At 37.9% G+C, this 15,642-nt stretch overlaps 1 protein-coding gene across 1 annotated transcript in view; it reads left to right on the forward strand.

Annotated features, from left to right (window-relative positions):
- Positions 1–489: 489 nt before the first annotated feature.
- The window catches only part of NEK11 (NIMA related kinase 11), a 128,584-nt gene continuing 113,431 nt past the window's right edge, over positions 490–15,642 (forward strand). The window contains exon 1 of the mRNA XM_063303983.1: positions 490–712. Coding sequence (XP_063160053.1) covers positions 546–712 — 167 coding nt within the window. The 5' untranslated portion in view covers positions 490–545. The remainder of the gene's footprint in view (positions 713–15,642) is intronic.

Here is a 15,642-nt window from a genome sequence, read left to right on the forward strand (position 1 = left end):
GCTATTTCCCCCCTTTTCCTGTTCTGTTTAATAAGGCAATTAAAACAAATAGAGTTACCAGATCAAGACTGCAACATTCAGATCATTACAAGATAGCAGCAAAGAATTAGATTTGTATGTCCCTCTCTACTGCCATCTACTGGTCATCAGGAATCGTGCAGCCAAATTTGGGTAACCGTAGTTTAAATGTGATGGAGTTGTTTATGGTTCATTATGATGTGCAAACTCTGGCAAATAGATTAACTTGATACAGCATGGTTCTGGTAACATGGGTCAGCATGTTCAAATACAGCTATTGACATACTCTTTAAGTTGGTGGTAGCAGTGAAGTTTGAGTATACGAGTAAATTGCTTCTGTAACGTCTTGTATTACAATAATATAATGGAAAAGAATTAAGTTAAAACTACTCTTAAGTATGTTATAAATTTGAGTGTATTGAATATTGTCTTTTTCTTCTTGCAGGTGAATGTTCCTTCATGATCAAGAAATTATTTATTTTGTAGACTCAGTATTAACTACCGAGCTCTCCTGACTCTATGGAGTAATGTTGAAATTCCAGGAAGTAGTTAAGCATGGTGCATCTTTTACACCTATTTCTACTCACTCTAAGACACTGATTGCAGGAAGATACAATATTCATCAAAAACTTGGACGTGGAAGCTTTGGAACGGTCTATCTGGTTTCTGACAAGAAAGCAAAAGAAGAACAGTTGTGAGTGTTATGTAAAATGAATTGACTTAAAACTGCTAAAATACATTTTTGCTAAAATGTTTAAATATTGCCTTCTAAGATAAGGATGGAATACAATAGAATAATATTTATTTGCAAACAATACTTAGCCGATTTTCACTGATATTAAATGTATGGAGCTATACTTTAGATGAAGGATAAAACTGGTACCGTCCTAAATTTTTTTTTTAATCCATTCAATCGTGTCTGATTCTCGGAGACTGCCTGGACAAGTCCCTGCAGTTTTCTTTCCAAGGTTTTTCAGAAATGGTTTGCCACTGCTTCCTTTCTAGGGCTGAGAAAAAGTGACTGGCCCAAGGTCACCCAGCTGGCTTTGTGCCTAAAGCAGGACTAGAACTCACAGTCTCCTGGTTTCTAACCTGGTGCCTTAACCACTACACCAAAGTGTCTAAATACATCTCCTCAAAAATAACCTAACCAATTTCAAAAATAATTATGTCATGATAAGGACATATGTGATTCCAGCATTATACATATTTTTCCTATGTTCTTTTATAATAGGTACTTTCTAGTCATACTTCAATCACTTTTAAAATTTCAAGCTTGGTCTTTCCTGAATGAGTGCATAGTAATTTACCAGTTCATGTTTCTGTCTGCTAATAGACTCTGAGGCGCTGCTGTAAAGTGTCCCCTAACTGACAGGTGAGAACTACTGCAGCCCAAAACGAAGACACAACTTTTTAGATTTTAAATGATGTATCTAAAATAGTTCAAATTTGTGGTATGCAACCCAGAAAGAGACCTTAGGGTCAAGGTGAGTAGTTTGATGAAAATGTCAATCGAGTGTGCCACAGCTATTAAAAAAGTAAATTCTACCTTAGGGATATTTAGGAAACAGATAAAAATGAATTGCCAAATCTTGTTGTGCTTTTATATAAATCTATTATGCATGTTTTTCTTGAAATGCCATATATCCCTCCAATTGCCACAGTTCAACAATAGTACTGTAAAGCTGGAAAAGATTGAGAAAAATGCAACATAGTTTATTGCTAGACTAGTTCAGTTTCCCTATGGACAAGATTACCACATCGAAAACATTTAGTTATGTTTTAAAAAAACGAGTATGCAAGAATAGAGATATTTATAAAATTAGGCATGGTTTACAGAAAGTGTTCTGCTTCCTTTCGTAAAATGTAGGTGAACACTGAAATTGAACAAGAGATATGTAAGTCTGAAGAAAGGAAGTGCTTTCTTAAGCAACATAGCCTAGTGACTTCTAGTCCCTCCTTAGGTACAAAGCCAGCTGGGTGACCTTGAGCCAGTCCTTCTCTCTCAGCCCTAGGAAGGAGGCAATGGCAAACCACTTCAGAAAATCTTGCCAGGAAAACTGCAGGAACTAGTCCAAGCAGTCACCAGGACTCTACACTGACTCGAAGGCACCCCCCCTAGTCTAGTCGAGGCAGTCAACAGGAGTCAACATTGACTTGAAGGCACACACATACATTCTTTTCTGCTTAGAGAAACCTGCAGTTTCTCAGTGTACCACTTGATGGAGCCAATATATAGTAGTAAAGTAGCTCTGTAGTGAAGTTGAAATTTCTAAGGTGGCACAGCAGTTTGTAACAAAACTGATGGTCAATCTTTTTTAATACTCAAATTACCCTTTTCTGCAGTTGAAGTAAATGACATTTGGGGGGGAAAGAAGCAAAAGCTACAATGATATTTCTGCTCGAATGTTAAATGCATCGGAATAATCTTGCACCAATATTTATTTCTGTAATTTAAGAAAATAATGTCTCATTTAGCAAAACTAGCACCGGGAAGACCAAGGAATTGTTATGGACTGCTGAAAACACAGAGCTATTTCAGCTCAGAATCTGTTGTGCTAAAATATTCCAACTATTGTTTTCAAGGATGCCTCTTTTTGTGACAATAATTAAAAATACATCTGCTGAATTTGTTTTCCTATAGTGTAACGCTGATGTAGAATTTATACGGAGCTGAAGTACTAGTATGCTACTACATCTTCCATTAGCTCTCAGAACATGATGCCCGGTTTTTGTCTGTCTTAGTGTTTCTTGTTAGATACAGTAAGAAAACATATAATTTACTGCTATTTTGCTAACTGTAATTACATGACACCCATTTGTGACCTTGTACAGTCCGTGTACCTGCTGCTGAGACAAGTTTTCTATTCCACCCCATATTATTTATATACTGACATTATTTAATTATTTAGGACATGTATCCCCCACCATTCAATTGCTCAAAATTTCCAAGGTACTATTGTCGCATTACTATTATAATGAAGATTAAGAAGGAAAGTTAATATTTTGAGAAATCAGTCAAATGTAAATATTTTTATATAAGTTTTGCACAGTAGAAGAAATTTGTGAGGTCTGATTTCCTAGAATATACTGCTCTTGATAATATTTGTTTATGCCTTCCCAGTAGATTTTGTCATGGAGGAACTTTGATTAAATCTATAATCTGCAAGTTTGATTGGTGGTCATGATTTTTAAGTATTATGGTGTTTATTAGAGCTTTATATTTATATCTTTCTAAATTAACTAAAGTTACTAGTCATATAAACCAATCTGGGAATTACTGCTTACTGTATTAGGAGACAATGATTGGCTTTCTATTTAATCATGCAGACTTTGTTGCTTTGTCAGTTCTACTGGTTCTCCTGCTTCTTTCTTTCCTGTGCTCACTATATTATACTACACCTTGTTGCTTAGCAAAAAACACAGGGTGTAAGGCTAGTTCTGACTGGCTGGTATTCTCTCTCTAGTTAGAACAGGTAGAAACACTGAATAATAGCTTCAGTAATTGCACCTAAATGGAATTCCATTGCAGGCAGTCAATATAGTGTGAGAAAACACTTCAGCCAACAAATTTAGATAGTTTTGATGCAAGACATTCACATTTATTTATTTATTATTTTTCCATCCTCCTTTATCATTAAAACAATCCCACTGGGGAATTTTTTTCAATCATTTATCCCAGAAATGATTGGGAAAATGGCTAGAAGTATATGCCTGAATCTTATTAGTAAAATGTGAGGTCCTTTTCATCTAACATGGGCTGAGTTTCATACAGTATATGCAACTAAATATGTTTTTAAAGTGTTCATTTAATATTAGTTTTCAGCATCTCTGGAGTTTGCTTTATAAAAGTTTTAAAATGTGACATTTTAGAAGCTGCTTTGAATGACATAAAAAAGCATTAAAAACAAAGCAAAAACAATGATACAATAATGGTACCATCCACCAGGGCCAGATCAAACTAACATAACCCAGAATCCAGCAGAGAGGAAGCTGACTGTATGTATATTTCTAAACTGCATGCTAAGTTAAACATCTCCAGGTGCTCTAGTCTTTACTCATACAGCAGCTACTTTATCTCTGTAATCATTTTGGTTGGCCTTCTTAGCACCCAATTTCCAGTTCTACAATATTCTTTTTTTAAGTCTAGTCACCAGAACTGTATACTATACAGTATTCCAAGTTCAGTTTTATCATAGATTTATATATAACTTATAAGAGCGTTACTGTATTAGCTATTTTGTTTTCAATTCCCTTCAAAATGATTGTAAGTGTGGAATTTGCCTTTTTCACAGCAATCACACATTGGTGTAACATTTTCGTTGAGTTATACAGCATGACTCAATTATTCTACTCCAATGACTAACAATTCAGATCTGTTACGTACATGGGAAGTTTGGAATTTTTGTGACTGTGTGTATCTATTGGCATTTGTTTACTGTTCTCTATTTTCTATTTTGAGGCCTGTTCATCCAGTTTGGAAAGATCCTTTTGGAGTTTATTTCATGTGTGAGAATAAATGGCTTGCTTAGCTAATAATTCAGTGTTAAGCATGAAGTAGGGCAAGAATGTGTGAAGTGCTTGTTATTGTTTAATGTGTTTATGGACAAATGTATAAGGAACGTTTGTGGTTATATTAGCAGTGTATTAGTTGGGGACATGAACATATGCATGTACTTTTGTAAGCGGAGGATGCTTTATTGTTGGCTGAGAAATTGAATGCTAGATTGACTATACAATGCAACGAGGAATATAGATCTGGAAATTTGTGTATCAGAAATGAAGACAGTTGTGTTTGACAGGGAAAATAGCATATATCATTGTAAGTTATATATAAATGGGGAAAAAAACTAGAGCAAAATTATGAAGTTGTGCCCCATGAAAAAATATTTACTGAAGATTCAAAAATGAATGGAAAAATTCTAAGATGTGCAAATATTGGTAGAAAAATAGTGGATACTGTGCAAACTGTTGAAAGGAATGAACATTTGTCAAAAGAAACAAAGAAGCCTGTGTATGGGAGCATGCTTCTACCCACTTCGTTATATGGAAGTGAGAGCTGAGTCTGTGAAGAGAAACATAAAAGCAAGTTGAATGCAATGAGAAAAGATTACTTAAGTATGTGTGATGAGAGGGAATCTAGAATGAATGGGTGCTAAATTAAGGTGGACTGAATACAGAAATGAATTACCAATATGACAGGAGTAAAGGGTTTAATTATATAGAAGAAACCAGTATCTGAAGGAAGAATAAATAGATTGAGAGGAAGAGAAAGGTCAAGGAAGTCTTAGTTAGGTGGACTTCATGTGATCTCAAAGAGAAGTGAGAACTTTAAAAAGCTTCATGGGGCATGAAGAAGGTATAGATAGAGAAGACAGAAGGTATGGAAAGGTATAGTGAGAGGTATAATGAGTAGTATAAACTAGATCTAGCTATATTTCCTTTCCTTTTCTCTTCTCTTCTCATGCCTTCATTTTCTTTGGCCTATTATTTCCTATTTCTTTTTTGTGCTATGCATAATATTGCTTATCCAGAATAGAAATAGTGTTATGGTTTTGTTATTCTGTTTTAGTGTCCTATCATGTTTGAAATCATCAACATACTTGGCCACTTAATTGCTTATCCTAACCCAAATAATTTATAAGCAAATAACAACTACTGGCCCTAGGAAGCAGGCAATGGCAAACCACTTCTGAAATCTTGCCAAGAAAACTGCAGACTTGTCTAGGCTGTCGCCAGAAGTCAACACTGACTTGAAGGCACCAAAAAAAAAAAACTTTCCTATTTTAGCATTTTTAAGATGCTTCGGATAGATGCCATCTAGAACTGGTAATTTATTTATTTTATATTTGCCAATAAAATAAATTTAACTTCCTGTCTAGCTATCTCTGTGGTCGCAGTTCATCTGATTCTCCTGAAAAACTCCAGGAGGGGTATCTGTCCTGTGCCCTCAAAAATGAAGACAGAAACTTATCATTCATTCAAATTCTTTGCAGTGTTCCTGTCCACTTTAGCTCACCTGTTATCATGCTGACTGATGATGATTACAGTTGTATATCAATATATTTTGAGGACAACACATATGGAAAGCTGAATTAGAATGTCAGGCACCAGGTAGTGAGGCATAAATTTAAATCCCTACCCACCTTTAATAGTTGCTAAGTGATCTTGGACATCCCATTTTCTTTCAGCTTAATTTATCTCATAGAATTGTTGCTGAAATAAAATAGAAGAAAAAAATGCCTTGAACTGATGGAGGAAACATGGAAAACATGTAAATGAAAGGGATGCTTTCTAGAATTAGATAAATAGATACCAAACTAATATATGATAGTAGCACAAAATTCTTACTTGTCTTTATCAGGTTTATGTTCATTTCCCTTCCCCTGTTCATACTTTTATTGTAACTAAAACCTTTTGAAGTTATTGTTGGAAAATTCCAGTTTAGTTTGCACCCAGAATACTCCCAGTCAATCCCTATATCCTGATCAGAACAAGCACCCATGTCCCTTAGTTTAGCTAGGAAAAAAATAGACTTTGATGTTTATTTATTAAACATCTGCAAACAGTTAACTGGCAAAATGGGACAAAGGCAGGCAAAAGTAAAGAGAGAGACAAATGTGAATTACAGGCCAGGAAAAATGGGTAAAGGACTTAATAACTAATCTACATCAGGGTTTCTCAACCAGGTTTCTGTGGAACCCTGGGGTTCCAAGAGTGGTCACCAGGGGTTTCCTGGGAGATAATGATTTATTTAAAAAATTATTTCAAATTCAGGCAACTTCACATTAAAGAGGTAAGTTTAATGCAAATATGCAGGCCTACATGTGAAACAAATATAATAATTTTGTAACTTCTGGCCTCTATTTGAGCCTGAATGTGCAGCGGTTCCCCAAGGTCTGAAAAATATTTCAAGGGTTCCTCCAGGGTCAAAATCTTGAGAAAGGCTGATCTACATTATCTGTATATCACAGAAGTTTCCAGAGCTAGTGAACACAATACTGTGGGTAATTAGTATGGGCAGACCCAAAAGGAATGACCTTTGGTTGTTCTAGCCTTAACCTTTTGATGTATGCAACAGTAACAAAATACAGATGGGAAGTAAATCCCCAAGTGATCCCCCTCTATTCTGCGCCATAAGGAAACAACTTGATGCATGGGGATGATGTATCCAACAGTCATTTGGCATGAATCAGGACAGAACTTTGGATGTTATAATTCAGTCTTCTGGGTGTATTAAAGTGGCTAAAGCAGTGCTTGGATACAACCCCAAAAACGACAGAATGATCTCAATTCGAATTCAGGGCAAGCCATCTAACATCACAGTGATCCAAATATACGCCCCAACCACAAATGCTGAAGAAGCTGAAGTAGAGCAGTTCTATGAGGATCTGCAGCACCTACTGGACAACACGCCTAAAAGAGATGTTATTTTCATCACAGGAGACTGGAATGCTAAGGTGGGCAGTCAAATGACACCTCGAATTACAGGTAAGTATGGCCTGGGAGAACAAAACGAAGCAGGACATAGGCTGATAGAATTTTGCCAAGACAATTCACTCTGCATAACAAACACTCTCTTCCAACAACCTAAGAGACGGCTTTACACATGGACTTCACCAGATGGACAACACCGAAATCAGATTGATTACATCCTTTGCAGCCAAAGGTGGCGGACATCTGTACAGTCGGTAAAAACTAGGCCTGGAGCTGACTGTAGTTCAGACCATGAACTTCTTCTTGCACAATTTAGGATCAGACTAAAGAGATTAGGGAAGACCCACAAATCAGCTAGATATGAGCTCACGAATATTCCTCAGGAATATGCAGTGGAGGTGAAGAATAGATTTAAGGGACTGGACTTAGTAGATAGGGTCCCGGAAGAACTCTGGACAGAAGTTGGCAGCATTGTTCAGGAGGCGGCAACAAAATACATCCCAAAGAAAGAGAAAACCAAGAAGGCAAAATGGCTGTCTGCTGAGACACTAGAAGTAGCCCAAGAAAGAAGGAAAGCAAAAGGCAACAGCGATAGGGGGAGATATGCCCAATTAAATGCAAAATTCCAGAGGTTAGCCAGAAGAGATAAGGAATTATTTTTAAACAAACAATGCGCGGAAGTGGAAGAAGACAATAGAATAGGAAGGACAAGAGACCTCTTCCAGAAAATTAGAAACATTGGAGGTAAATTCCAGGCAAAAATGGGTATGATCAAAAACAAAGATGGCAAGGACCTAACAGAAGAGGAAGAGATCAAGAAAAGGTGGCAAGAATATACAGAAGACCTGTATAGGAAGGATAACAATATCGGGGATAGCTTTGACGGTGTGGTCAGTGAGCTAGAGCCAGACATCCTGAAGAGTGAGGTTGAGTGGGCCTTAAGAAGCATTGCTAATAACAAGGCAGCAGGAGAAGACGGCATCCCAGCTGAACTGTTCAAAATCTTGCAAGATGATGCTGTCAAGGTAATGCATGCTATATGCCAGCAAATTTGGAAAACACAAGAATGGCCATCAGATTGGAAAAAATCAACTTATATCCCCATACCAAAAAAGGGAAACACTAAAGAATGTTCAAACTATCGAACAGTGGCACTCATTTCACATGCCAGTAAGGTAATGCTCAAGATCCTGCAAGGTAGACTTCAGCAGTTCATGGAGCGAGAATTGCCAGATGTACAGGCTGGGTTTAGAAAAGGCAGAGGAACTAGAGACCAAATTGCCAATATCCGCTGGATAATGGAAAAAGCCAGGGAGTTTCAGAAAAACATCTATTTCTGTTTTATTGACTATTCTAAAGCCTTTGACTGTGTGGACCATAACAAATTGTGGCAAGTTCTTAGTGGTATGGGGATACCAAGTCATCTTGTATGCCTCCTGAAGAATCTGTATAACGACCAAGTAGCAACAGTAAGAACAGACCACGGAACAACGGACTGGTTTAAGATTGGGAAAGGAGTACGGCAGGGCTGTATACTCTCACCCTACCTATTCAACTTGTATGCAGAACACATCATGCGACAAGCTGGTCTTGAGGAATCCAAGGCTGGAGTTAAAATCTCTGGAAGAAACATTAACAATCTCAGATATGCAGATGATACCACTTTGATGGCTGAAAGTGAAGAGGAACTGAGGAGCCTTATGATGAAGGTGAAAGAAGAAAGTGCAAAAGCTGGCTTGCAGCTAAACCTCAAAAAAACCAAGATTATGGCAACCAGCTTGATTGATAACTGGCAAATAGAGGGAGAAAATGTAGAAGCAGTGAAAGACTTTGTATTCCTAGGTGCAAAGATTACTGCAGATGCTGACTGCAGTCAGGAAATCAGAAGACGCTTAATCCTTGGGAGAAGAGCAATGACAAATCTCGATAAAATAGTTAAGAGCAGAGACATCACACTGACAACAAAGGCCCGCATAGTTAAAGCAATGGTGTTCCCTGTAGTAACATATGGCTGCGAGAGCTGGACCATAAGGAAGGCTGAGCGAAGGAAGATCGATGCTTTTGAACTGTGGTGTTGGAGGAAAATTCTGAGAGTGCCTTGGACTGCAAGAAGATCAAACCAGTCCATCCTCCAGGAAATAAAGCCAGACTGCTCACTTGAGGGAATGATATTAAAGGCAAAACTGAAATATTTTGGCCACATAATGAGAAGACAGGACACCCTGGAGAAGATGCTGATGCTAGGGAGAGTGGAAGGCAAAAGGAAGAGGGGCCGACCAAGGGCAAGATGGATGGATGATATTCTAGAGGTGACGGACTCGTCCCTGGGGGAGCTGGGGATGTTGACGACCGACAGGAAGCTCTGGCGTGGGCTGGTCCATGAAGTCACGAAGAGTCGGAAGCGACTAAACGAATAAACAACAAGGCTAAGAAGTAGAATCAGTTCTAATGTGACATTTGAGCACATGGTGCATATACTGTAGGACCATTAAAATCATAAAACAGTGCTTCCTTGCTTTTTAAGTCTTCTATTTTCATTTTAAAACTATAAATCATATGTCACATAAATAAAGATCCATTACAACGAATATCAGTATAGAACTGAAATAGAATTAGATGGGGTGATAGGGGAACAGAGTGTTGAGGGCAGAAACTGGACATTCTGATTCCCAAGAGAAAGGGTTGGTACAAAAAGATGACTAATCAACATATTCTTATAATTGTCCTTACTGTCTTAATAGTCTTCCAGCTTCTGCTCTATATGATTCCTTACCAGTTCATGAAGGACAAGCAAGGGCAAATCCACTGATGTTCAGATGGAATATTTTGGTCTATATTTCTGAATAACTACTGGTTTTCCATACAAACCTCTCTGATCACAACAAGCTATAATTCTTCAGAGTATATTTATTTATAATTTAGATTTATAAAGGCCACCCTATTCAGCATAGTTTGCTTCCCCGTCCTCTCATTTTTTCCCCTAAAAGGCCATTCATCCAATTAGCCTATATCTGTCTTATTCATTGGTTCAAATAGCTGAGTATCCATTACTATTGAACACTGGTCACTGGGAAGACACTGCAGTCATCTTTGGTTTAACAAAAGTCCCAATCAGTTGCATTAAAAGAAGCGTTGAGTTAAGCTTTACTGTTCGATAGGCATGCACAAGCAAGCAACAGAAGTACACAGCAGGCAGGAGGGGCTTCAACTCCATTAATATTCAAGAGGTGTTAATGTGTTCTCTAGGTGGAAGGCCCACGCTGAGAAGCGCCAAGCACCCAGCCCTGCTCCTGCATGTGGCAATAGTGGGGTGCCAGCACAACGTTTGCCTCTCACTTGCATTATACCATTAATCCCGACTCATGCTAGGATTCCTTGGAAACCGTGCACTTAGCTGAATAATTTATTGCATGTCTCTCAATTATTTATGCTTTCCTATTACAACTGAAATGAAATCTAAAGGTAGAAGGAGCTGTGTAACTTATGAATATCCAAAAGACCGTCAGTGGATTGCTGTGTAGTTAAATCCCTGAATTTGCAGCCTGTTTGTTTCTCTGAAGGTATTCCAAAGAGAACATTCTGCTGAAACTGAATCAATCAATACAATAACAAATGATTCCCCACTGCGTGTGCTGCATTTGTTCATCTGATCATGCTGGTTGTCTTTTCTTCAGCACCACTGAGGTTTAAAAATAAAATTATATACAATATAGAAAAAGGAGGCGAGAAACCAGGGGGAGGGATTAGGAGAGTAAAAGTCTGTTGAGGTCATTGTATGTATATCTTTAATCAGATGTGAGGGTTCTGTTACAAAGTGAGCAAGAGAATTCTTCAGACTTCCCTTCTTAGCCTCAAAATGTATTATGACAAAGTGCCATGAAATGTATGCTTCATAGATCATATGGAGACTGAGGGGCTTAAGAATGAGCCAAAAAGTATTGCCATATATTTAGAATGTCCATAACGAATGTCAAAAACACTCATTCTCTCTTTCATACAGACCACGTTATAAGTTCTTCTGACATGTAACTTGGTAAAACATGTACCTTCTGTAACTTTTATGAGTTCAGAGATGAGGAGGAGGAGGTGGTTAATGTAATGGTTAGAAAGTGTGGAAGCTAGTAATCTTGAACAACCTGTAAAGAATTATCCTTCTTGACCAAAAAAGTTGGAACACTCACTGGTGATGAGGAGTGAACAAATTCTTTCGCTAAAGCATCACCAGGGTCCTATTTTAGGCAGACTAATTCCATCACAGATATGGGGTATTGGGGTCAGCAGGAACCAAATTTATAATATCATCCTGAAAACTATGGGTGGGACAAGGATTTCTCCCTTTGGTTCCCCCACCCAACCTACAGAATTAGAGTACTTGGCAGGCAAAATGCGGAGACACTCTGCTGATCAGTGAGGGCTGGAGAAAGGGATTTCAGAACTTGTAAGCAGTGAGTTTGGAATGCTTGAGAGTCAGATGTAATGCCTTCTTGACCACATGACCACATGTGGATCTGAAGCCAGTCCATCCCCAATAACATAGGAAAACTCAAAGAAAAGCCAAATTGCAGAGATTTTTGATGGGTGCAAGTAGTGAATCAGTGAGGGTCTATATTTTCAGAAATTAGTCCAGAACATGAAAGACTGTCATCAGTGTTTTCTAATCTCACTGTGAATTATTCAGTGTGAAGAATAATAGGAAGAACCAAATGTCAATGTTTAGCATCCTAGATCTGAACCCTCACTTAATTTTCAAATGTTCCCCTCTGAGCTCCTGGAGGCAGAGAGTTGCTTTGGAGTTGTTAGGGCATTTGCTTGCAAAATTTCCTCTCCCTTTTACATAAATACAATACTTGGCCACTGCTTCAGATAGGAGTTTTAGTAGGACAGTCCTCTGCAAAATGGCACAAGCAACTTAATGTAAACCCAGACTGTATCTACATTGGTGCTGCTTCTCTTTAATTGACAATGGACCCAGAATCCAAAGACTAATGAGCAGATGGTTGGAGGAGGAAGGAATGACAGATACTAATCTCTCCCTTTTCTATCTGTATTTTGCTGTGGTTCCTTGAGCCTTCTATTTGAGCCTTGAGCAGAGCTGGATTCATGCTTCCAGGGTTTTTGAAATGTCCTGCTGAATTAGCTCATTTTGAACTGCTCAACTAAGTTAGTTCATTCCAGCCTACATCCTGATCAAACAACTGAAAATCTATCACATACAGCACCCCTACATTCAATATTTACCTTCTCATAAGTATCAGAATTCATGGTTGGTTGCCACCTGTTTGGCAACTGCATAAAAATCAACCTTCTGTCTGGCATTTAATATAATTGCCTATGTTCAGGCTGCTGTGCTGCAGAAGAAGAATCTGCCCATATTTCAGCTTCTCTGGTCAAAAGGCCAATTACAAGTCTTACCCAAGAGCAATCTGTAGACAATTCTTGCTTCTTCCCAGTAAGATTTGGGAGAGCCTTTCTAATATTGCCACTCTAAACCTGTTGAGACCCAGTCTGCATGTCTGAACCTCCCTGTCACTTCACCCCACACTGTGATCTGAAACCATTACTCCTCTAAAATTGTTTTTCCCTGAAGGTCATTTAACATCTACTGCATCAACAAAAAAGGAAATTAAGCTGGGATGTAAATCAGGTTCTCTAGGGCGCTGTCCTTCCTATTTGCTGTCCCTGGAGTTTGATCAAGCTACAGTAGCTCTATGCTGAAGCAGCAAATATTGGGTATAGAGTGCCAGGATGATTTTAAAGTAGCACTCCAAATCTCCCAATTATTGACTGCCACAGATATACAGTAGTACCTGTTACATAGCTGATGCAGTTAGACGTCTCTAAACATAGAAAGGCATTTACTCCTGAATGGGTTGATGCTCTCCCTTTGCAAGTTTTGGAGGGGACATAAGAAGATCCCATGCCTGGAACATTTATGTCTAGGGAAATTGAGTCTTTCGAACATGTTCCCTTTCAGTGTTCATGTATAGAAACATTTGAAATGCTCTTATATATCACGGTTCAAAAGATTTCCAGGTTAATCAACTCAAATCTTTGTCTGCAGTGGTTAAAGCAACAGGGTTAGAAACCAGGAGTCTGTGAGTTCCAGTCCCGCCTTAGGCATGAAAGCCGGCTGGGTGACCTTGGGCCAGTCACTCTCTCTCAGCCCAACTCACCTCACAGGGTTGTTGTTGTGGGGAAAATAGGAGGAGGAAGGAGTAATAGGTATGTTTGCCACCTTGAGTTATGTATAAAAATAATAAAGGCGGGATAGAAAACAAACAAGTAACCAATAATGCTGTATCATACAAGGCTGTGTGTTTTGTGCTGTATTGTTATAGACAGTGTGCCACTGTCTAAGAAATTGAGGTTTTAATTTTCATCACTATCAATCTTTGCTATATCATGGCTATTATAGTCTTAAGATTAATTATGATTCCTACATTTAGTTTTCAAAGTCTTATGCTAGTAATGCTAAGTTTTAGTTATTTCCTGTGTTTTACACTTTAGATCACTTCTGTTCAGTGATAGTTGTTTTCGTTATCTTACACATTTATTAATATTTAAAACGTTTTATTTTATATTTGATGTTGCATTGTCTATCTTCTATAAAGAATTAATATTAATATCAGACAGGTGTGATAGTAATGCTAATCATTTAGTTAATTTTTATATGTTATAGTCTAGATCAGGGTCTCTCAACCAGGGTTCCGTGGAACCCTAGGGTTCCACAAGGGGTCACTAGGGATTCCCTGGGAGATCATGATTTATTTAAAAAATTATTTCAAATTCAGGCAACTTCATATTAAAGAGGTAAGTTTCATTCTTTATTTTTAGTTTGAGAACACTGTTAATGCTTATATACAGACCGACACATGAAATGAATAGAATAATTTTGTAACTTCTGGCCTATATTTGAGCCTGAATGTGCAGGGGTTCCCTGAGGCCTGAAAAATATTTCAAGAATTACTCCAGGGACAAAAAGTTGAGAAAGGCTGGTCTAGATTGATACCATTACTGGTTGAAAGATTTACAATTTTATATTATCTTATGCTGGTCTATGGCCAAAATAAGAAGATGATGATGGTGATGACAGCGATGATGATAATGATGGAGGAGGAGGAGGAGGAGGAGGAGGCTTTCCCTTTTTTCCTGCTCACCTAGCACCTAGCAGTTCGAAAACATGCCAATGTGAGTAGATCAATAGGTACCGCTTCGGCGGGCAGGTAACGGCGTTCCGAGTCGTCATGCTGGCCACATGACCCGGAAGTGTCTATGACAACGCCGGCTCCAAGGCTTAGAAACGGAGATGAGCACCGCCCCCTAGAGTCGGACACGACTGGACTTTACGTCGAGGGAAACCTTTACCTTTACCTTTACTTGTCTGATGCCTTCTTAAAATGCTAAAGCTTGTACACTCTATTGTGTCTTTTTGGTTAATCCTAATAAAGGTACTATCAAACTAGGGATTATGTATAGCTGATGTAACAGATGCTTCCATCTATTCCTGTTACAAATTAAAGGTTGTGACATTTGAATAAAGCTGGTGAAGTTGAACAGGGAAATAGTAGATTATGGATAAAACAGATCAGAACAGTAGATGGCAGTAAAGCAACATTAGTGTGGCTTTCAATAGTTGTGGTTGTATTCTTTGTCCCCCAGTGTTCATAATAATTATTTTTGTGGGTATTAGAATTTATTTTAATTAAATTATAAATATTTACATTTCAATTTAAGGGGAGGAAAGAGCTTTAAAAGGGTAATCAAAGTATTTATAATTTTCTTTGGAAAAAATACAAGTGAGATTTGTATTTGCAAGAATTTGTCTTTTTATTCATTCCTGTTCAAATAATTCAGTGTCTAATCCTTTTGTTGGTATTCATCTAGCCCTTTCTTTTCTAAGATCACTTGCATGTTCCTAAATGAGAGCTTCCAACTTTTTGAACAGAATGAAGTTTAATAATATGACTTGGTAGTCTAATAACTAAAAGGAGTTACAGCCTTTTTTTTTTTATGTGCAAAGTAACTTCCTGCCCGCACTGGAATTTCTTCATTTTCCACAGGATGATACTGAGACTGGAGTTTTGAGGGAATCTTACAAAGAGAGTTCCAGAATTGAAGAAACATCTCGTTATATACCCTTTTTAGATTTTACTTATTTGGTGAGCGTATATGTGAGATAGATAGATA

The sequence above is a fragment of the Candoia aspera genome, chromosome 4 (genome assembly GCF_035149785.1).
Source record: "Candoia aspera isolate rCanAsp1 chromosome 4, rCanAsp1.hap2, whole genome shotgun sequence".
Taxonomy (NCBI): Eukaryota; Metazoa; Chordata; class Lepidosauria; order Squamata; family Boidae; genus Candoia; species Candoia aspera.